The sequence below is a fragment of the Bos javanicus genome, chromosome 8, assembly GCF_032452875.1.
Source record: "Bos javanicus breed banteng chromosome 8, ARS-OSU_banteng_1.0, whole genome shotgun sequence".
NCBI lineage: Eukaryota > Metazoa > Chordata > Mammalia > Artiodactyla > Bovidae > Bos > Bos javanicus.
In genome coordinates this window covers 58,066,007-58,089,271 of record NC_083875.1, presented here as the reverse complement: position 1 = coordinate 58,089,271, position 23,265 = coordinate 58,066,007, and the positions used below count along the sequence as shown (strand labels likewise).

Genomic DNA, 23,265 nt, shown 5'->3' with positions numbered 1-23,265 from the left:
GCCTTGATTTATGGGATATGATTTCAGGTTCCTAGGCCATCTGTCAGTCACTCCACTTCCTTTCCTGTCTTCTACAGATGTCATCCAAATTTGCTGAATAGGCTAGAGGACCCTATTAGGAGCTCACAGCCTGATGATGGGGAGATGGTTTTAATCAAGTAATCACAAAAATAAATGTGTAATTAAATTGAGGTAGCTGTGACCATACCATACCAGTCAGGTATGACCTAAGTCAAATCCCTTATGATTATACAGTGGAGATGACAAATAGTTTCAAGGGATTAGATCTGGTAGATGGAGTGCCTAAAGAACTATGGACAGAGGTTCATGACATTGTACAGAAATCAGTGACCAAAATCATCTGAAAGAAAAAGAAATGCAAGAAGGCAAAGTGGTTGTCTGAGGAGGCTTTACAAATAGCTGAGAAAAGAAGAGATGTGAAAGGCAAGGGAGACAGGGAAAGATATACCAACTGAATGCAGAGTTCCAGAGAGTAGCAGGGAGAGATAAGAAAGGCTTCTTAAATGAACAGTGCAAAGAAATAGAGGAAAACAATAGAATGGGAAAGGCTAGAGATCTCTTCAAGAAAATTGGAAATATAAAGGGAACATTTCATGCAAAGATGGGCACAGTAAAGGACAGGAATGGCAAGAATCGAACAGAAGCAGAAGAGATTATGAAGAAGTAGGAAGAATACACAGATAAAAAACTACACAAAAAAGGTCTTAATGACCTGAATAGCCACAATGGTGTGGTCACTTACCTAGAGCCAGATACCCTGGAGTGTGAAGTCAAGTGGGCCTTAAGAAGCATTACTATGAACAAAGCTAGTGAAAGTGATGGAATTCCATCTGAGCTATTTAAAATCCTAAAAGATGATGCTGCAAAAGTGCGGCACTCAATATTTGCTCAGCAAATTTGGAAAACTCAACCGTGACCACAGGACTGGAAAAGGTCAGTTTTCATTCCAGTCCCAAAGAAAGACAGTGCCAAAGAATATTCAGACTACCATACAATTATGCTCATTTCATGCTACCAAGGTTATACTCAAAATCCTTCAAGCTAGGCTTCAGCAGTACTTGAATCAAGAACTTCCATTTCTAGTAGCTGAGTTTAAAAAAGTCAGAGGAACCATAGATCAAATTGCCAGTATTCACTGGGTCATAGAAAAAGCAAGGGAATTCCAGAAAAATATCTACTTCTGCTTCATTGAGTACACTAAATCCTTTGACTGTGTGGATCACAACAAACTGGAAAATTCTTAAAGGGATGGGAGTACCAGACTGCTTTACCTATCTCTTGAGAAACCTGTATGCAGGTCAAATAGCAACAGTTAGAAAGTTACATGGAAGAACTGGCTGGTTCAAAATTGGGAAAGGAGTACAACAAGGCTGTATATTGTCATCGTGCTTATTTAACTTCTATGCAGAGTACATCATGCGAAATGTTGGGCAGGATGAATCACAAGCTGGGATCAAGATTGCCGGGAGAAATATCAACAACCTCAGATATGCAGATGATACCACTCTAGTGGCAGAAAGCGAAGAGGAACTAAATTGCCTCTTGCTGAAGTTAAAAGAGGCTTGAAACTCAACATTCAAAAAACTAAGATCAGGGCAGCCAGTCCCGTTACTTCATGACAAATAGAAGGGGAAAAAAGTGGAAACAGTTACAGATTTTATTTTCTTGGGCTCCAAAATCACTGTGGATGGTGACCGCAGCCATGAAATTAAAAGATGCTTGCTCCTTGGAAGGAAAGCTATGACAAACCTAGAGTGCATTTGAAAAAGCAGGGACATCACTTTGCCAACAAAGGTCCATATAGTCAAAACTATAGTTTTTCCAGTAGTCATGTATGAATGTGAGAGTTGGACCATAAAGAAAGCTGAGTGCCAAAGAATTGATACTTTTGGATTGTGGTGCTGAAGAGGACTCTTGAGAGTCATTTGGACTGCAAGGAGATCAAACCAGTCTATCCTAAGGAAATCAACCCTGAATATTCATTGGAAGGACTGATGCTGAAGCTGAAGCTCCAGTACTTTGGCCACCTGGTGCTAAGGGCTGACTCATTGGAAAAGACTCTAATGCTGGGAAAGATGGAATGCAAAAGGAAAAGGGGGTGGCAGAGGATAAGATTAGATAGCATCACCAACTCATTGGACATGAATCTGAGCAAACTCAGGGAGATAGTGAAGGACTGAGGAGCCTGTTGTGCTATAGTCAATAGTCCATGGGGTCTCGAAGAGTCAGACATGACTTAGCAACTGAACAACAATAACAAGAACTGTGATAGAGGAGTATTGTTTTCTGAAACTCTGAAAGCCTGATCCCATTTGGAGGGTTAAGGGAAAATTCTTGAAGAGTTTGAAGGGGAAGGGCAGAAGCCTCTAGGTAGAGAAACCAGCATATGCAAAGGCCCTGTGGCCTTTCATTGTTTCTTATCAAAGAGCATGACATTGCCACTATTCTGTACTTGTTCTGGTGTCAGCGTGATCTAAGATCTCAGTAGCTTTCCCAACCAACCTGGACATTTTTCTCTCTCTCCCACTTCTGACTTCTCTTGACTTCTTTTTGTTGAAGGCATCATCCCATTTCTTACATCTGTACTCAGACTTTAGGTTTGATGCTTTCCATTTTACCCAGTCTTATTATTTTTTAAAATCCTCACCAAGATTGTGGCAAGAGTTTTCTGTAATGAAATATTTATCTGATCTTATCTGTTTCTTGCTCAGAAATCTGCAAAAGGTGCATATAATCTCCTGATGTAATCCCTCTGATAGAGTCACCTCAGCTTGTTTTTCCAGCCTCATGTCCCATATGCATTGCATCTCATGCTCTGGCTGAATGGGATAACCTTGTATTCCGTGAATGGCTCTCCTCCTACTTGGAGCAACTTCCTCTCTAACTTGTCTCTACCTGTTCCTGCAGAAATATTTTCTTTAATTTAAAGACCACTTCAGGCTGCTGCCACCTCCCAGAAGCCTTTGCTGATGCCTGTCCCACATATGATCTCTCTCCACCAGCCCCTTGTAAGTCTTGTGACACTTTCCACACTTTGGCCTTGAATTATAACCATGTGTACAAGTCCTGTCTCTATTTGCTTCTTCCCCACTACAATTAAAGCTTCTGAAGTCCTCTTGTCCCCTTGAGCCTTGATAGCCAGTAAACAAATACTTGCCGCGTTGACAAGGTGGGGGATGAGCCCAGGATTGTGTAAGGCCGTATGATTCATCCTTTTCCAAGGGAGAATGCAGTTTGCATTTTAGAGACATGCAATGCTGATTTATAAGCGGTTGCTCTCACTGTGTTTCCAAATTTAATTGTTGCGTTTTGTCGACTTAATTTGAACTTACTTTGAGTTTTAGGAAATTTAATTGTTGCGTTTTGTCGACTTAATTTGAACTTACTTTGAGTTTTAGGAAATTTATTCCCTGAACTCTGTGGAGCTCACTGATAAAAAAAGAAACCTAGAAGAAGTTTAGACAGATTGACATCTTTGTTATACTTTGTGCCTCCCTCCTCTCAAGATGTTTTTTTCCTGGCCTAAGGGCACCGCTTTCCTCCCCACAAATACTTGGGGCCAAGGTCTACTTGCCTCATACAGTAACATCTAGAGGTCAGTTGTAACTCACACTAATAATAGTTTGACTCAAGATTCCAGCTAAGTTCCAAGTTCCCTCACCCTGTGTTTTAATGCTAGACGTGTAATTGAGAAATCTTCCACCCACTTGTTTAGTGTTTAAATAAACCTTCTAAACTACCTTTTTGGAGTTGCCTAATGGGAAGAGAAAATCTAAACTACATTTGGGGTAAAATTGCCTCTTAAGAAAATATGTTTTGCAGCATTGAAAAAGGCCATCCAGCTTCTAGCTGAGAAAACGTTTTTGTGGCCAGTCCCCTCTCCCTCCTGTCCATTCCTGATCTTGCTTCTGATCCCTGTGCTGACCATGTCTAGATTCCACACTTGGTTTATTTAGTGGATTTGGAAATCAATTCAGCCCCTGCCCTTTTTTACTTATTATGATATTTGGTTTTTTTTTTTTTTTGTCTATTAAGTGCATAAAGGAACATGCTTATTTTGTGCTATATTGTCACCATGTGTGTTTGAGTTTAACTTCTCTTTTTCTACCTTTGAATGGTCTAGGACTGTGTCCCTAATTTCTTAGGTTTATATTGAAGTGTAAGTCCTTTCCTTTTGATCTGAGTTATGTTTAGCTGCTGGACAATCGTCCCTTCCTTTTCTCTCCCTTTTTACCTCTTCAGAAATGGCTTTCAGCTTACTAGACATAGCTTGTCTTATCTCTTAAGTGAATGCTGCTATTTACCTGCAGTGATTGGTTCCTTTGCTAGGACTTTTAAATGGAGCTTTGAAGTGGCTGTTATTTTAAACTTGTCTTTGTCTTACTTTTTGTCCACGTGTCTCTTGGTTTGTATCTTGTCCTGCATAGGAGCCCTGTTGCTGCCCCAGCACATTTACAGTTTGGAAAAATTTAATTGATGGAGAAAGTAGGGCCTTAGAATCATAAATGCAGACTTTGATCAGAGAACTTCTGGTGTATCAGCTAGACCATCTCTTCTTCATTACTTTGTCTAGTAATTTTTTTTATATCTATTTTAAGAAGTTCTGCATTCCCCTTTTTAAAATATGAGGATAGCTGTGTATTCAACTAAATAAGGGGAAAAGTCTCCCATCTTAATAGTTTAATGTCCTCTATTTGTATTTTGTTACTAAAGCCTTCCATTGATGTAGAAATGCTATCTTCAAGTGGGGTGAGGACTGTACCTTGATCTGCATGTTTACTGTTTGGGAGGATGCTCAGAGGCCAAACTGAGAAAATCCTGTGAAAGAAGTAAAGGATTTAACAGATGTTATAAGCTAGGCATGCAGACCCTAAAAAAAAAATTAAAGGTAGAGCTTGTTAGATTGGCAAAGAAAGATTTTTATCATTAGTAGATGAATTATATACCTGAGGACTTCCCCCCCTCTGAATCTTAGAATAATATGGCTCTGATTTTCTTATGAGTCCACATCCCAACAGCCCCAGCCACAACCTTCACTCTACTAGTTCTTGTGGCTGGGAGCATCATCCAAGATCATAACTTAACATTGTTCTCATCTGTCTTAGAATGAGCTAGATGCCACAGCCCTCAGCCCTCAGGGCTCCTTCATGAAGCACGTGGATGATGCCTGGTGTTCTCTTTTTGTGTAAGGAAGGTGTCTCCATCCTGGTGGGCCCCACAATCCCTCTTGAGGCGAGAGTGTCAAAGGTGGTGACTTGGAAGTGAAGTAGAGGTTAGAGCCCCACTTCTGTGATTGGCTGGCCCCTCCTTTGTATGAGCTGAGTTGAACCTGTTATGCATGCTCTCTTGTCCTGCTTTCCCTCCTCTGTAAATAAGAAGGGATGGCGAGCTGTCTCCTGTGACATGGGAGCCAAAGGTTGAATCTATATAATGCTTCCTACTTTCCTGCAAGTACTTTCCCACATGACATCATTCCCCCCACACCTCAGCAGTCACATTTACAGGGTATGTTTTGTCACAGCACGCTGTAAAAATAGGGAAATGCAACCCAGATAACTTCTATATGGTCTCCACATCTCACTAGTGACTAAACTGAAACTCTGGCCTGGGTCCCCTCACTTCCTAAGCTTCACCGTATGCTCTTCAGTACCCAGACTCAGGAACCAGCTTGTCACACGTGACCCACGGCAACTTCCGCCACAGCTGATGTCTGAGGGGTCTCTCATCCGCCAGGTTCTGCTGATGGGGTGGCCTGTGGATTTCACAGTTACTGTTGTTCTCATTGCCTCTTGTTCTGCTCTTCATCAGCTCTGTATCTCTGGGACTACCTCTCCCCTTTGAGAAACCACCTCCTAGGCACATTTAGTATAAGTTTTATGGGAAAGTTGGCTGGCAGAGCCCAAGTGGACTCCCCACCTTTCTGTAGCTCACTTTCCTTACTGGAGCAGTCTTTCATGCCTCGATTCGTAAGTGATTAGGTAGCAATTAATGAGTTGAGACATTCGGATTCTTCTACTGAGCACCAGCTGTATGCTCGCTGGTGCAGTCATCCCGCCTGTCCCCAGAGGACTCGGGAATGAGACAGATATAACTGTGGGCAGTCGTCCCCAGCATGATACCGATTTATATTGAATCAGGGCACTGGGAAGGGACTCATGGCACCTGGGGAGTCGAGGCAAGCCGCGAGAGTGGGGAGGAGACGTGCACTGAAGGGGAGGCAGTGCTATTCCAAGCAGGAGGGAACAGTTTGTGCACTATGTGGGGATGTGACAGTGTGCGATATTTTAGGGGAATGGCCTGTTGTGCCACACGGCTAGGAATTTAGGCTACAAGATGGTCATATGAACTGAAGCTCATAGGCACTCAATTGTGAAGGCTTGGTGAGCCATAAAAAGTGAGTGAAGGTTTTGATCTGATCAGATTTTTTTTTGATACCTGTTAATACAGCAAGAAATTCTCGCTCAGGAGGGCCAAGTCCACAGGCAGCAGGGTCTTGGCCACAGCCTTCATCGCCAGGGTCCCTGGTTCTTCATTACTGTGTGCTGGACCCTGCCTACTTCCAGCAAGCCCACAACTCTAGCACTGACCACGGAACACAGTGTAGTTTTATGAACAGGGGCCAGTCTGCTAGGGAAACCACCTGCTTCCCGGAAACACGCTGCCATTTCCCAGTTTGCAGCACCTGCAGGGACTCAGGGTGCCTCCATCTCTGCTGTGTGCCCCAGGAGTAAAGAGTCCCTGGTTCCAAAAGAGTTCAGTTTCATTCAGGTTTTAAATCTGTGATGTCCAGTGGGCCTTTTTCTGTTCAGTTCTGCCACCAGATTTCAGAATTAGATCCTGATCTGCAAGTGCTTGATTCAGACAGCCGGGTCTGGGGACTCAGCTCTGAGGCTCTGGGGTGTGGGTAGATGGCCCCTAACCGGGCCCCACCACCCAAGGCTCCTCATTTCCACCCCGCAGTTGGCCACAGTGCTTTCTCCAAACATCCTCCACTCGTCTTTGCCTGTGCTGTCTCCCCACATAGCCTTTTAGGATTTATGGGTATCCTGGTTTTCCTGGCCTCGCCATCACCACAAGCTTTCCTGGCTCCCACCCCACGCCTTCCTCCCTTTCCGCATTCCTGGCTGTCACACTTGTCCTCTGGTCAAGATAAGAGCCCTGGATTCAACATCGCCTCACTTTCCTCTTTTTAAGTCATGGGTATTTAGTATCTACGCTGTCATTTCCTGAAGGCCCCTGCAGGTGTCAAGCACAGTGTTAAGTGTTTTGCACTTTTGCAGCTGCTGGCCCTTTTTTTCCTTACTACCATCCCTGAGGCCCTTATGTTTCATTATTATTTCTATCTTGTCGATCAGGAAACAGATACGTAATAGGCTGCAGGTAGTTAAGCCCCTTAGGAAGACCATAGTCTGTGAGGCTGTGAACTGGGGCCCCTGAAGCTCATGTCCCTTTAAATCCAGGGTCTGGGCTCTCAACCTGGCTGTGGACCCAGCCTACAGTGGTCAGGAGTCCTCCTCTTCCCTCTTTCTTTCTTTTTAAAGATTTCTTTCTTCGTTTTTGGCTGTGCTGGATCTTCGTTGGTGTGTGTGGGCCTTCTTCAGTTGTGGCGAGTGGGGGCTGCTGTCTAGTTTCCGTGTTCAGGCTTCTCATTGCAGTGGTTTTTCTTGTCACTGAGCACAGCCTCTAGGTGCTCATGCTCAGGTAGTTCAGGCTCACGGGCTTGGTTGTGCTGCGGCACATAGGCTCTTCCTGTGTCCCCTGCATCAGCAGGTGGATTCTTTGCCACTGAGCCACCAGGAAAGCCCCTCCTCTTTTTCTTGAATAAACAAATCCAAGTTTTTTTTTTTAATTTTATTTTTAATTGGAGGATAATTACAATATTGTGTTGGTTTCTGCCACAGGTCCCCTCCCTCTTGAGCCTCCCTCCCATGAATCCAAGCATTAAAAATAGAGGCACATGTATAGGAAAGTACACAAATCACGTGTGTATAGCCCAGTGACTTGCACAAAGAGCATCCAAGAAACCTTATCTATGCCTCTTCCAGTCTCAAGGGGAGCCACCACCCCAACTTCTAATACCAGAGGTAAATCCTGCCTGTGTGTGAACTTCTATAAATGCGGTCATGCCATATGCATTCTTTTGTGGCTGGTCTCTTTCTAAATTCAGGCATGAGAAGTATTTATAAATGTACACTATCTATTTATAAATACCCACTCCTAATTGATCTTACTTTTCCTAGTTTCTCAGTCAGTAAAAGGCAAAGTTTACTTCTGGGACCTTGTCAACATTGTTAGGATGTGCCATTGAAGTGGGCTTTCTCAAAGACACTCATGTTCTTCCTGGAGGTGAATAACAGATTCCAAGCTGTTTCATTTGCTTCCCTGGTTTTTCCTTTCCATCTTTCCCTCTGTGAGCCACACCTGCTCTGTGCCTCGTTGGGGTCTGTTCATTTGATTAGGCTCTCCAGCACAGCGGGCAGCGCCAGCTTCCTCTGAGGCCCCCTGTGACTGATGTATTAACATCCGTATGGGTTTCCCCTGGGATGGACGAATGTTCACAGCTTCTGGCAGCAGTTCACTGCACTGTGAATCAGTTTTAAAACTGCCTAAGTATGATGATCACAGACCTCCTGTGTGGTTTAAAGAAGAGGACACCTGGGAGAGAGGTGGGTATCTTCCAAAGATAAGCATACAGCTCTCCGTCTGTACTTTGTGCATCTGTTTTAATCTGGAACATTTAACTCTATAATAAGCCGAGTTCCAGGGGAAGCAGATAAAATTTCCTTCCCCTAAAAATCCAGATTACTGGGAGAAATATCAATAACCTCAGATATGCAGATTGGCACCACCCTTATGACAGAAACTGAAGAGGAACTAAAAAGCCTCTTGATGAAAGTGAAAAAGGCGAGTGAAAAAGTTGGCTTAAAGCTCAACATTCAGAAAACTAAGATCATGGCATCTGGTTCCATTACTTCATGGGAAATAGATGGGGAAACAGTGTCAGACTTTTTTTTTCTGGGCTCCAAAATCACTACAGATGGTGACTGCAACCATGAAATTAAAAGATGCTTACTCCTTGGAAGGAAAGTTATGACCAACCTAGATAGCATATTCAAAAGCAGAGACGTTACTTTGCCAACAAAGGTCCATCTAGTCAAGGCTATGGTTTTTCCAGTGGTCATGTATGGATGTGAGAGTTGGACTGTGAAGAAAGCTGAGCGCTGAAGAATTGATGCCTTTGAACTGTGGTATTGGAGAAGACTCTTGAGAGTCCCTTGGACTGCAAGGAGATCCAACCAGTCCATTCTAAAGGAGATCAGCCCTGGGTGTTGTTTGGAAGGAATGATGCTAAAGCTGAAACTCCAGTACTTTGGCCATCTGATGCGAAGAGTTGACTCATTGGAAAAGATTCTGATGCTGGGAGGGATTGGGAGCAGGAGGAGAAGGGGACGACAGAGGATGAGATGGCTGGATGGCATCACCGACTTGATAGATGTGAGTCTGAGTGAACCCCGGGAGTTGGTGATGGACAGGGAGGCCTGGTGTGCTGCAATTCATGGGGTTGCAAAGAGTTAGACACGACTGAGCAACTGAACTGAGCTGAACTGAACTGAAAAATCCAGAATTGCTAAAATGGCACCTGATAGAAACTGCCTACCTGGAAGTGCCCACCTTGATTTATGGCAAAAAGAAAAGCTAACCCTCACATCTGCCGTAACTCTTTAGAAATTACAGAAAGCTCTAAGAAGCAAGTTTTCTCCCCATGTTGACCACCGTTCATGTGTCATCTTCAGACCTAGATTGTGGTGCCTGGTATTTGGGTCACATAAGTTGGAATGTAGATAGACTTCAACCCCAGCTCTTGTGGTCTTATCTTCAAGGGCAGTAATACAATGCTTTTTGATTCCAACCCCAAATACCCTGTAATAAATGACATGCTGCTGCTAAGTCGCTTCAGTCGTGTCCGACTCTGTGCGACGCCATAGACAGCAGCCCACCAGGCTCCCCTGTCCCTGGGATTCTCCAGGTAAGAACACTGGAGTGGGTTGCCATTTCCTTCTCCAATGCATGAAAGTGAAAAGTGAAAGTGAAGTCACTCAGTCGTGTCCGACTCTTAGTGACCCCATGGACTGCAGTCTACCAGGCTCCTCCGTCCATGGGATTTTCCAGGCAAGAGTACTGGAGTGGGGTGCCATTGCCTTCTCCAGAATAAATGGCATAGGTTCAACTAATTCTAACGTGCATGTATTGAAACATCATGTGGACCTGATAAGGACTAACAACACCAAAGGATACTGTGGGCTAAAAAATAGAAGATTTAATAATAAAAAAGAAACAGACTAACTGATGTAGGGACAAACTAGTGGTTATCAGTGGGGAGAGGAAAGCGAGGAGGGACAAATGGGATAGGGAGGCACAACTATTATGTGTAAAATAAGCTACGAGGACATTTTGTACAACACAGAATATAGCCAATATTTTACAATAACTATAAATGAACTATAACCTTTAAAAGTTGTGACTCATGTTATATGCCTGTAACTTACATAATGCTATATTAGATTTCAATTAAAAAATACAGATTTAGTGGTCTAGTGACATAAGTGCCTTGATCTATAATTGTTTTATTTGCATATTTATTTCCTATGACATTCTGTGCAGTTCCCATCATGTGTATTCTGTCATTCAAATTAAGGGTAATGTTAAGGATTTGGGCCAAATAGCCATTTAATATTAGTTATTGGAACCAGTTTGCCAGGAGATAACATATCTAAGATTCCTTTTGCCTTTTTGTACTCTAAGATTCTTAGAGTCTAAGGAGAAATCTTTTCATATATTTGATACTTTGTTTCTATAGAAGAAAAATAAGGACAGATATTTTATTTTCAAGCTTTCATAACTTTCAAGGAAGTTATATGGGTTTTATGTGCAAGCAGGTAGAAACCTGATATCTTGTATCAGTTTTCAGTTTTGTTCATGCTTAGTTATTTTTCAAACTTTGAGTTAGCATTGAAATGAAAATTTAAGTTCTATATTTAATACCCATGGTCTTTAGAATCTGTTAAGGGACTTCAAGGTGCCAATGATAAGTTCCAGAAGGAGCCCAGACTTACCCCAGAGCGTTATGGGAAGGAGAAAACCCTACATACTTCGTTTGTTGTTTATGTGTTCGGACTTATAGAGGTTTAATGTTGCACTTCTAGATTACCAAGTGATGCTCTGAATAAGAAGAAAGTGAAAGCAGTGGGCTTCAAAGTGCCTAGTTCAGATGTGGGTGGGAAATATTATCACTCCTATTTCTTCCATCCCCTACAGGGTCTTTACTTTGTAGAGATTTTATAGTATCTGTAATATATTAGTACTTGGAGTTTAAGAGATTAGATTGTTAAAGAAAAAATATGCTTTAAGATTTTGGTTTAGAAACAAGTGTACATTGGGATTAGTGAAAGTGAAAGTGAAGTCGCTCGGTCGTGTCCAACCCTCAGGGACCCCACGGACTGCAGCCTTCCAGGCTCCTCTGTCCATGGGATTCTCCAGGCAAGAGTACTGGAGTGGGGTGCCAACATTGGGATTAGGTATTAACTAAATACAGGTATTTGTCTGTTTTTAACAGGGAAGAAAATAATAGCCAAAAAAACATAGAAGTTCATTTCCCTCTCCCATAAAAGATACTGGCTGTCAGCCCAGGGCAGGTGTCGCAGCCCCATAGTGTCATCAGGGTTTGTGCACCCTATCATTTTGTTTTGTGCCCCTCAGCAACTGATTTCCATCTTCAAAGTCATGTTGTGACCCAAAAAGGCTACGGAAGCTCCAGTCATCATGCTTATAGTTCAGTTAGCAGAAAAGAGGGAAAGAAGAGAGAAGGCACACTCCCTTCCCTCTTTTTAAATTCTTTTTCTTTCTTTTTTTTTTAATTAATAAACTTATTTTTTAGAGCAATTTTAGGCTAACAGCAAAATTGTATGGAAAGTACAGACAGTTTCCATATCCCCCAGATTCCCTTTCTTTTAGGTTATGAACTAAGTGCTACCCAGCAGCTTCTGCCTACATCTCATCAGACAGAACGTGGGCATACCTGGCCAGAGCAAAGCTGAGAGGAGTCATCTTTTACTGGGAGCTTTGCTACCTTTGATAAAACTGTGTTTTGTGGCCAAAGTAGACAGGGAGGTAGTTGAGGAGGAAACTTGAAGTCTTTATTTAACTTAAGACATTCTCTTTTATTATTTTATGTCAATTATGCAGAAGGGTTTTAAGTCCAAACATTAAACTGGTACATTTAGAAAGCTGTTTTTGTTTGTTGATTTTGAAATATACTGTACCATGTGTAATTATTATGAGCTCGTAAGGGCTTCATCTTAAGCATCAAAAATAATCATTTTAAATTGTACTAAGAAATCATACAATTATACTAGGTACATAGAAGGAGGAATTTTATGGTAATTTGGAAGTACATTTAGTGTTCTTTTGAAGGAATTTATTTTATGAAATAAAGCACAATTTAAAAATCTTTATAAAATTTTAAAATCTTATTCAATATATATATTTTTTTAAACCCTAGACTTTGGCTATTATTTATTTCATTTGTTCCGTCAATAAACACTTCAACTTCTATTGCTTTCAAAAGGAAAGCAGAGCAAGAATCTTTTCTTTGTCTTTTTCATAGAAGTATACTGTGGTAATGATTACTTGCTTTATGATAAATATTTTTTCTGTCTTCTCTCATGTTCTTCTCCCTAATCATCCCATCTCCAAAAGCGCATACTCCTTCCACGTTACCGCAGATGGTCAGATGCAGCCCGTCCCCTTCCCCCCAGATGCCCTCATCGGCCCTGGCATCCCCCGACACGCTCGCCAGATCAACACCCTGAGCCATGGAGAGGTGGTGTGTGCGGTGACCATCAGCAACCCCACGCGACACGTGTACACGGGTGGGAAGGGCTGCGTCAAGGTCTGGGACATCAGCCACCCCGGCAACAAGAGCCCCGTCTCTCAGCTCGATTGTCTGGTGAGTGAGAAGGAACCGGTGCACCAGGGTAATTTCCCCTTGGAGACGCAATAAGGAAATCGCTGTCGGGGCCTGGGTTTTATTCCCATTATGAGGAAATGGAAGCCCATTCTGTTTCCTGTGTTAGCCATTTAGCTCTCCCCACCCTCTCCCCTCAGCGTGAAGGTTTCATTTGTTGCTATTTCAGTGGTTAAATCCCAGAGTTGATGGATTTCTCTTAAAAAAATATTTCAACGGTAGTTTACAGAAGCTGTTCTTGTTTGAATGTGTGTTCAGAAGGGGGTGTCCCGTTTAATGGATGGAGGGCAGCTAGGCCTGGACTCTGAGCCCTGTACTCCACTCCACTTTTAATTTCCCTGCAGCCTTTGGATAAATATTGAAGAGTAAACATTTGATAACATGACATAGAACCGTTCTGAACAGGGGCTGTGTTTTCAGGGAGATCTGGCTGAGTTTTATGACCTTAACTTCAGGAAAGAGTTAATAGATCACACTGCACGAAATCAGGGCAGCCATCAGCAGAATGGGGGTGGTGGGGTGGGAGGGAGTGCTCCCTTCAAGCACCTATGCCACCTCCCCACCCCCACTCCCACAGTAAGAGAATACCATGTTGCATTTTTAGGGATCATAGAACATGTTGGGACATGTCCTTTACAGAGTACCCATGTACAGTACCCATTCATAGACCACGTACCATTGGCCTTGGCAGACTATAGGCTACCTTGTGGTCCTTGACCCACAGCCTGCAGGGCACACAGCAAGGATTCTGGAGAGGGTGTTTCCAAAAAGAAGACAGACTATGGTTTTGAGATGAAAAGGATCTTTGGGATAGTCCTTGATTTATTTTTGTAATCAAATAACTTAAACATATATCTATTAATGAAACATGAGGAAACATACTTAAACAACTTAACATTCTGTGGTAGTAGGAGAGTTCTGTAACACTCATTTTTTTGAAATCACACTGGTTACAGTTTCTCTCCTCTTTGAACAATAGGCCATGGTTAAAGCACAGTAAAGACTTTGGCTGTTTCTGTTGGGGATGCGGTTACTTCTTTGTTGGTGGTGGCAGAGGCAGGGGGGTCATTTTAGGTTTCACCTTCCTTTCTAATGTATTGGTTTTGATAGATAGATGCCTTCTTTTGTTGATTTCTTTGGCCTCTGGATTGAAAGGCTTAAATATGACAGCAGCCAGGTTACAACTGGAGAAAGCAGCTGTGTTAAATTCCCAGACAAGGATACATCTGGCTAATGAAGACACGGTACAAGCCTTAGGCAGAGAGACTTAAGAGTAATGAAAACCAAAACCCAGGCAGCAAGTCTGCATTTTGCAAATAGTAAATAACAGGGTAATGAGGTCAAAGATTTCTAAACTAGCTTTGAAAAGTGGTTTTTTTCATAGAGAAGTACATGTATACCCACCTTCCATGTACTGATGGTCTCAGTTTCGTCTCTTCAGCAGGAAACTAGGCAGCAGTGGGAGTTATATGTGAGCCTTCACATGCACTGAGCAGTCCTTTGAGGTTGTTTTGTTTACTACTCTGAAGGAGCCAGTGGCCATCAGACCCGGATCTTTACTATAGACTGCTTGCTTTGCTAGTGTCCGTGAAATACCACTTTTTAAGTCAACAACCAAGATAGCCGTTAGAGAACATAGCATTGTTACTGCTTGGTCATGCATTATAACAATTGAATTATGTTTATTTCACAGAACAGGGATAACTACATCCGTTCCTGCAAATTGCTCCCTGATGGCTGCACTCTCATAGTGGGAGGGGAAGCTAGTACCCTGTCCATCTGGGACCTGGCGGCTCCCACCCCGCGCATCAAGGCAGAGCTGACGTCCTCGGCCCCCGCCTGCTACGCCCTGGCCATCAGCCCGGACTCCAAGGTCTGCTTCTCGTGCTGCAGCGATGGCAACATTGCTGTGTGGGACCTGCACAACCAGACGCTGGTGAGGTGAGCGGGGGTGGTTTCCTAAGTTGGGGCTCCTTGGGTCAGAAAGGCCCCCTCCCCCCATTTCTCCTACTTCTCTGCCTGCCCCCAAGTTCTCAGCCCACACAGGCCAGGCTTGGAACGGGGTGTCAGGACCGTGTCGCTGCCCTCAGGGGCTTACACTCTTGCTGCCATGCTTGGGTGTCACCCAGACTTTGTATTTACCTCCCTAATGTTCCTATTCTTCATGCCAGATTTGTTTAAAAAACATCCCTGGCCTTTGCCAAGGGGCAGAATACCATGGATTAGATGGAGGTACAAAAGGTCCTCAACGCTAGATGTTTTTGGCTTTGCCTGGAACCTCATATGTGCAAACAGGAACCAACTGATACAGGATAACAGAAAATCAACAAAAGAACATTAGAAGAGATTCCACGAATTTAACCCACAAAATGGTTTTAAAGTAGCAGTGTTTCTCAATAACTAAATAAGCCCTGTCCAGGGGTCATTTCCCCCAGGAACAAGCCTAGCTGCCTGGTATCTGCCACCTTTGTGTCCCTCCTCGGCTCTGGCCAGCTCCCTCCCTCTGGCCAAGTTGATGCTCATGTCAGAGATGATAGAGAAAAGCCTTTTGAAAAGGAAGCACCGGACTTCCCTGGTGGTCCAGTGGTTAAGAATCTGACTGCCATTGCAGGGAACATGGGTTCGATCCCTGGTCTGGGAAGATCCCACACGCCATGGGGCAGCTAATAAGCCCATGCACCACAACTACCGATCCTGTGCTCCACAACAAGAGGTCACCACAATGAGAAGCCCATGCACCACAGCTAGGGAGTAGCCCCCAACTCACCCAAAAAATAAATGAATAAATAAATAAAGGAAGCAGTGATTAAACATCTAAAGCAGAATGGGCCTATGTTTTGCCCTTTCATGTCACAGTTCATCTTCACTTAGAAACATTGCGTGTGGTACATTTTTAGACTCATAGGTTACTTAAGCAGAACTCCCTCCATGCTTCCAGGCCACGGGCTGGAGGGAAGGAAGAGAGCGTGGAACTCATTAAAGCGGCTCACTCTTCAGCCTTTTATGTAGAAATCTACCAAGTCTTACCGCACCAGGCTCTGTCCCTGCATGTGGGTGACAGTCTGCAGTTATTTTATTTTATTTTTGTCACTCTGGGCAGCTCAGAATGAGCAAAGTGAACAACTGGAGCCAGAGCCAACAGCCACTTCAAACTTCTAGCCTAGTGATTATTAGTTATTTTTTCTTTGTTTTCTGCTTTTTTTTTAACTTAATAAATACACTTTCAAAATATTCATTTGAAGTGCTTTTCAAGTATTCATCTGTTTAACCCCTGTCACTTGTGCACTGCTTTATCCTGATGTTATCATGGAGGCGCTGCAAAGGGGTTTGGGCACCCTGCCCTCTCATGTGCTCTGAACTCCTGCTCTGTGCCAGCCCCTGGGGCTTAAGTACCTGTTGGATATGATGGGGTCATGCCTCACACATCTCTCTGTTTGGACTGGCCACATGCAGCTGGTGGCCACCCTGTGTGACAGGGCAGTGCAGAGTCTGTTGAATATCTGTGTATGTCTGTGACCCAGCACGTTCTGAATAGCCCTAAAAGCTGCTTTCTAGGAGCCTTAGTGCAGAGCTGAGATGGGTGGATGGAGGGATGGAGAAATGAGCACCAGCTACGTGCTTAGGTCCCCAGAGAAACAGTTGTTCTCAAGGAGTACAGGTATTTCATGAGTTCCAGAGATAAGAAGAATTCAGAGGCTGAAATGAAAAGGAGGTCCTTGGGTTTCACAAGGTTTTTGAAGATGGAAAAGCAGCACTTTGGAAAGGTGGGGTAGGACTACAGTAGGCCTGGGGGACCAGTGGGGACACCTTGGATGCAGGCTGGGACTTTGAGGGACAGAGTTGGGGTGCATGGGGGAGAAGACCATGGTGGAAGTTCTGAGTAGTTTTCAGAAGAGAGACTTTTGAAATACTGTTTTGTATCTTGTCTCAGAATTCAGGGCAGCAGTGGAGCTCACATCCTCTCCTCCATGCCCTTTACATTCCAAGCTCATCTTTAAAGTGTGAAGCTCTGTGGGAATAATAAGGTAACAGGAAGAAGAGGCAGTGGAAACTCTGCTGTGCGTGTTGAGTTCCCAAGCAGTTCTCTCATGGATTCTGCCTGGTTTGCCATCGTGATCGAGCCTTGGAACACCTCTCACCTATTCCAGTCACTCCCCTGCCTGCTCCCTCTTGGTCTGCAAAACCAGGCCCATGACCCCCCACACCATCAGCCCTGTGGTGGGTTACATCACCCTCCCTTCAGCAAGCCCCACTTGAGGCCTGGCAGAGCGTCTGTGCTCAGCAAACCCCTGTTGGTTGGTTATTCTTGGTGGTGATTCATTGTATGTGTGTGTGTGTGTGTGTGTGTGTGTGTGTGTGTGTGTGTGTAAGTATAGTTGATTTACAATGTTGTGCTAATTTCTGCTGTACAGCAGAATGACTCAGTTAGATACATATATACATTTTTTTTTAATATTCTTTTCCATTATGGTTTATCTCAGGAGATTGGATGAAGTTCCCTGTGCTGCAGAGTATGACCTTGTTGTTTATTCATTCTAAACGTAATAATTTGCATCTACTAACCCCAAACTCCCAGTCCATCCCTCTCCCTCCGCCCCATCCTATCCTTGGCAACCACAAATGTGTTCTCTGGGTCTTTGGTGGTGGTTATTGACTGAGGCATGAGATTCCCCTTCAAGAGAACAAAGGCCTTGTGCTGGAATTCCAGGCAGGACCATGCCCAGGGGTCAGTCAGCAATCAGCTCTCTCTGCCCCGTGCGTTTGAGTCAGGAGGCTGGTGTGCCCATTTGTCTCTGGGAGTCCAGATTTCCTAATGCAGGGCTTTTTCTAATAGAGAACGTGAGGTTGAGTCAATACATGAGCTCATGCTTTGCTGGCACGAAGGGCATCTCGGTGCTACTCACTCATGGAAATGGGTGTGCTCCTGGGCCCCGAGTCTGTGGTGTGGTGATACAGGCCTTTGTGGTTAGAGGCAAGGCCTGCCTCTTGTAAGGAATACACTTGGGATTCTGTGTGTTTGTCTTTTTTTTTCCCCCTTCTTTTCACACTTAAACACTTTTCCAGACCTGGGAGGAATTTCACCTTCCAGACAGATTTGTAAAAATAGCTCTTGGAGCGTATTTAACTTCTCCTGTGTGGTGACCTAAAACAGCATTCCATTTCTTCAGCACTTGGATCATGAAAAAAGGAAAAGAAAATCTGCAGGTGCCGTTTCCTCTCCTCCTCGAGGGAAGAAGGTTGGTTTGATCTTGCACATCAGCAGACACCGAGGAGATGACACACGCCCGGCGAGTCCAAAACTAACAACACAACAGTGTTTACCTTGAGCTCTGGCAGGAAATCATTATTCAATCTGGTTTGTTTTATCAGGCAATTCCAGGGCCACACGGACGGGGCCAGCTGTATTGACATTTCTAACGATGGCACCAAGCTCTGGACGGGCGGCTTGGACAACACGGTCCGGTCCTGGGACCTGCGCGAGGGGCGGCAGCTGCAGCAGCACGACTTCACCTCCCAGGTGTGTGCTTGTCCCTCCCCGGGACCCACACGGTGCTCGGTGTGTGGCACCCTGCCCCCACCCTCACCCCCAGGAGAGTGGACGCTAGACAAACAGACCAGACTTTCATTTGAGGTACACACACACACACACACACACACACACACACACACCCCAAATCACCCTGAAACACTTAGACTGGCTTTTAAAATGCTGTAGGTAAAGACTTGTTAGTTGTTTTGTTTATCGGTGAATTCATTGCAGGAATTTGTGCCGTGAATAAAGTACAGGGTCTGATGTGTTGTCCATCTTCTCACCATCTGATGTAGGGGTGAGAGATGATTTGATTCTCATATAAATAGACCTTTAAAAATATGCAGGGATGTCACAAGGAGTAGAGAAAAATCACAACAGCTCTACAAGTTAATTCATTTCACTTACATCAGGGAGCTTAAAAAATACAGTGGTATCTCAGTGGGTGCCTGTTTTATTAGTCATCCCTTAGAAACTGGACTCATGGCTGACTAGATTTATGGAGTTTTGAAATGATAGGAAAATGGCAACTTTGTGCATTGGGGAGATTATTTAGATGTCAAGTGTCTGAATCTAGGCCTGTTTGGGGAAAGACAGTGCATGCCATGTTAACTGTTTTTTTGATGGTGGAATTGTTTTATTTTGTCATGACTTATTTACTTTTTTTTTTTTTTGGTAATAAAAATAATTCGACTCAGAAAAGTAGGACAGAAATGGAAAGCAACTATACGTTCAACTAAATTTCATGTCCCTGTCAAAATTTTGTTGAGTTCCTTATAGTCTTCCCTGTTCCCTTCCAGCCCTGTTTCCGTTATGGTTAGGATTCTATTTTCCGTCTACATTTTTTTATTAAAAAAAAAAAAGTTCTTATGAAAAATTTCAAATATATATGAGAACAGAGAATGTTCAAGCATATATGAAAGCACAGAGAATTATGTGATAAACTCCATATGCCCATCATCCAACTTCAGTTCCTAACACATAACCCTTCTCATCTGTCATCCCTGCCTCCAAACACTGGATTATGTTTATTAAAGTAAATCCCAGACATTGTATCATTTCATCCATAAGTATTTCAGTTAGTATCTATAAAAGACAGGCTTTCAAGAATCCACGTGCAGTACAGGAGACATGGAGTTTGATCCCTGGGTCATTAAGATCCCCTGGAGGAGGAAATGGCAACCCACTCCAGTATTCTTCCCTGAAAAATCCCATGAATAGAGAAACCTGGAGGGCTATCGTCCATGGGGTCGCAAGAGTTGGTTATGACTTAGTGACTAAACCACCACCACTAACTATAAAAGACAACCCTTTCAGACAACACACATGAATACCTTTATTAGTTCCTGGGAATTTACTTCTTGGTTTTATCACACATGGAGTAAGTGTTGTTTTTCTTTCTCTCAAGTTGTTCCTTCAAGGTCTTTAACACTTGACTTATCTGGGTTGGGTTGCTTGTCCTGTAGACTTGGCCACAGCCTGCGCTTTACTTAATACATCCTCCTGTTCTTGCTAGTTTTCCCCTTTGTTGTCTGTTCACTTCCCAGGTCTATATGGGCAAACTACTCAGTGAGCCTCTCTGCTTCTTGTAGATATTCTCCCTTGGGTATTGCCCAACTGGGGAGTGGCTGGCTGTGGGCATGGAGAGCAGCAACGTGGAAGTCCTCCACGTGAACAAACCTGACAAGTACCAGCTGCATCTCCACGAGAGCTGTGTGCTGTCCCTAAAATTCGCTTATTGTGGTGAGTTCAGCTGAAAGGAAACTGGAGGATGCTGGTGGCCGAAATGGAAAATACTTCTAAAAAAATACAGTGGAGATCATATCTGGAAAAAATGTTGTTCTCTGAGCAGCTGGATGCAATCATTCTATTGTCTTAAAATTGTCCCTCAGAGCATAGTGATGTCTGTTTCGGTCTGTTTCCCTAATTTGAGAAAAGTCAGCAGGCGATAAAATTGCCTAATACAAGGTTTTGACGCATGTTTGTTTTTAGTAAAGAGAATCAGAAGTGTGGGTGGAGGGCAGTTAGGTACCCCTCTGAGGGGGATGGGTGGGAATTTGTAGGAGAATGGGGCAGGTCATTGTAGACTGACCAGGATGAGGAGCCCATGGTCAGAGAAGGGAGCATTTCGGGGCGCCCAGACCATTACAGTCTGCAGTGAGGAATATGAGAGAAGTTCATGGGGAATACTTATTCATGAGATGAAGGGTGGATTAATAGCTATCACATTATACTGACCACATTCTATGTGCCATATATCCTATCTGCCATTTAACTTAGATTCCTCATTCAATCCTTTCTAGTCCCATTTATCATAAGGAGACTAACAGAAAACAACTTCATTGATTGACAGAGGACCCACTGTGTGCTGGGTGTAAAGCTACTTGTCATGTTTCCAGTGGCTAATGGGACTGAAATGGTCCCTGCCACCGCTTTGATTAAACCCAAGATCACAGGTGGTTCACAATGGAGCCCATATTTAAAACCTGCCTTCTCTACTTATGTCACACCCTTGGGCATGATAGCTCATAATTAAACAATGCTCTGAGTTTGATTAAGTTCAGGTAGCTAATATATACCAGGAATTTTGATCTTATTACCTATTCCTTTGCTAATTCTAGGTAAATGGTTTGTGAGTACTGGAAAAGATAACCTCCTCAATGCTTGGAGGACCCCCTATGGAGCTAGTATATTCCAGGTAAGTCAGTGCTCCTCACCCAGAATGGCAACAGTTGGACTACAGTGTTCCTGATGATGCTGGAAGTGAAGGTGCCTTGGAGGGACAGGGCCTGGAGCATCTCTATTCCACACCAAACACACGTCCATTGTTTTCTCTTCCAGTCCAAAGAGTCCTCATCTGTGCTCAGCTGTGACATCTCTGTGGATGACAAATACATTGTCACTGGCTCAGGGGACAAGAAGGCTACAGTCTATGAAGTCATCTACTGAAAACATTATGTGGTTTAATGTTTATAGTTGAATTGGGCCAAAATGTTTTGAATTTGTAGAAATAGAAAAGTCGTAACTTTAAAAACACAAAAACCTGTTTCCAAACCTTGACACAAAACTACTTTGCGTCTACAAAGAGGAGGCAACGAGCACATCAAGAGAAGGTCACCTATCTACCTAGACCAAATGGAGCACCGAGGCAACATGGACAGAGGGGTGAGGGTTGGAGGCTCCAGGAACAGAGCCTGCCGGCCCAGGCAGAGTTCATCCTTTTCTTTCTGTGAGGTCTGCCGAGATTACCTTTCTGTTCCTTGTGGTTTCCCTCCTATCTGTCCTTGGTAGATCAGTGGTGTCTCCAATGAACTTGTTTCCTGGTTTTGCATCTTGTGAAATGTTTTTTTTGTATTTTTGTTGAAGGTTAAACATTTGTATAAATTGTAAATATATTTGGTTTATTACAGTAAAGGCTTTAGTACCAATAAGTGGTTTTTCCTTCTCCTCCATTATTGTTTTTAATCATTGGTGTGGGTTCTATAAGCAAAGTTCAGAAATTTGTACAGGAAGTTTTAAAATGCGCTTCTCGTTTTATAAATATATTTGGTCACAGACTCCTGCTGCACTAGGACCTAATTACCTCTTCTGAGTTAATCAGGAAGTCAAGAGGAAGAATAATAAGTAACCAAAGGTTTATTAATGATGATTTTATTTGGGAAGCTAACATAACATGACTTAAGCCAAGATTCATTCTTTTGTTTGGATACTCTTGTGATTCGAGGTTGTCAATTAAAACTTTACTTTTTCTTGGTGATTCACTGGGAGACAGAATACTCTTTTTTTCTAGGAAAGCCTGGCACTTTCAAATCTATAGTCTCCCTTTACAGGCTTTACATTTCAAGAAATGAAGGTGACTTGGGTTTAGTGCTAAGACTGATGATATCCACAAAGCTGTGGAGTTCATTAAACTGTAGAAGAAAGGTGAGGTGCCCGCTGGTTTTATCTCATTAATACTTATTTGATCTATTATATTAATTGACTTAAGCCAACCACACCCAGCACTTTGCTCCATCCTTCTCATTAAGGCTTTCCCTACAGCTGCAGCCCTTCCTGCCTGTCATTAGTCTGATCTTTATCTTCATGGACAAGCTTCTACTAATTTGATTAGATGGAACCTGTAACCCTGGGCTTTTAATAAGTTGCCATGCATGATTCCTCCTGAAAAGGCCACATGGCTCATTCTTTATATACCTGTTATTTACTGCTATATTTTAAAAAATCATGGTTAATAATTTCAAGCCAGGTTTTCTGGCTGTTTAAAAATAGCACCTGAGGAATTTTATAATGTCCTTATTTTCTTATGATCCAGCAAATTGTTGGCAATTTGTCTTAATATTTTTTATTTGTTATCCAGACCAATTTGTTTTTATATACTTAACAGTATTTTGTTTACTTTTTGCCAAAATAGTGTTATGTACAGTTTGTTAAATATTTTCTCTTCTCATTAAGTGGATGGCAAAGGCCTAATTACTGAAGCTGATTTCTCTCTCATCCCTTCCCTGTATAATGAAGTAGGTTTCTATACTACAGACTCTGATGGGTTCATAACATACTGTTTACCTTTTCTGGTCTCTCTCCTTCCTGCCTCACCTTCCCTGTTTTCTGTAATAGTAGAGTAGAGGTTAAGTTGCTATAACAGCACCCAACAATACAGTGGCTCTGAGACCACAAAGGGTTTGTGTCTTAC

The 23,265-nt window shown here is 43.1% G+C and overlaps 1 protein-coding gene across 9 annotated transcripts in view; it reads left to right on the top strand.

Annotated features, from left to right (window-relative positions):
- LOC133252737 (transducin-like enhancer protein 1) overlaps positions 1-22,006 on the top strand; it is a 92,983-nt gene extending 70,977 nt beyond the window's left edge. For all 9 annotated transcript variants that reach the window (XM_061425616.1, XM_061425612.1, XM_061425615.1 and 6 more), the window contains 6 exons: positions 12,778-13,027; positions 14,739-14,986; positions 18,416-18,563; positions 20,168-20,318; positions 21,197-21,273; positions 21,417-22,006. In XM_061425616.1, coding sequence (XP_061281600.1) covers positions 12,778-13,027; positions 14,739-14,986; positions 18,416-18,563; positions 20,168-20,318; positions 21,197-21,273; positions 21,417-21,524 — 982 coding nt within the window. In that variant the 3' untranslated portion in view covers positions 21,525-22,006. The remainder of the gene's footprint in view (positions 1-12,777; positions 13,028-14,738; positions 14,987-18,415; positions 18,564-20,167; positions 20,319-21,196; positions 21,274-21,416) is intronic.
- Positions 22,007-23,265: the final 1,259 nt, after the last annotated feature.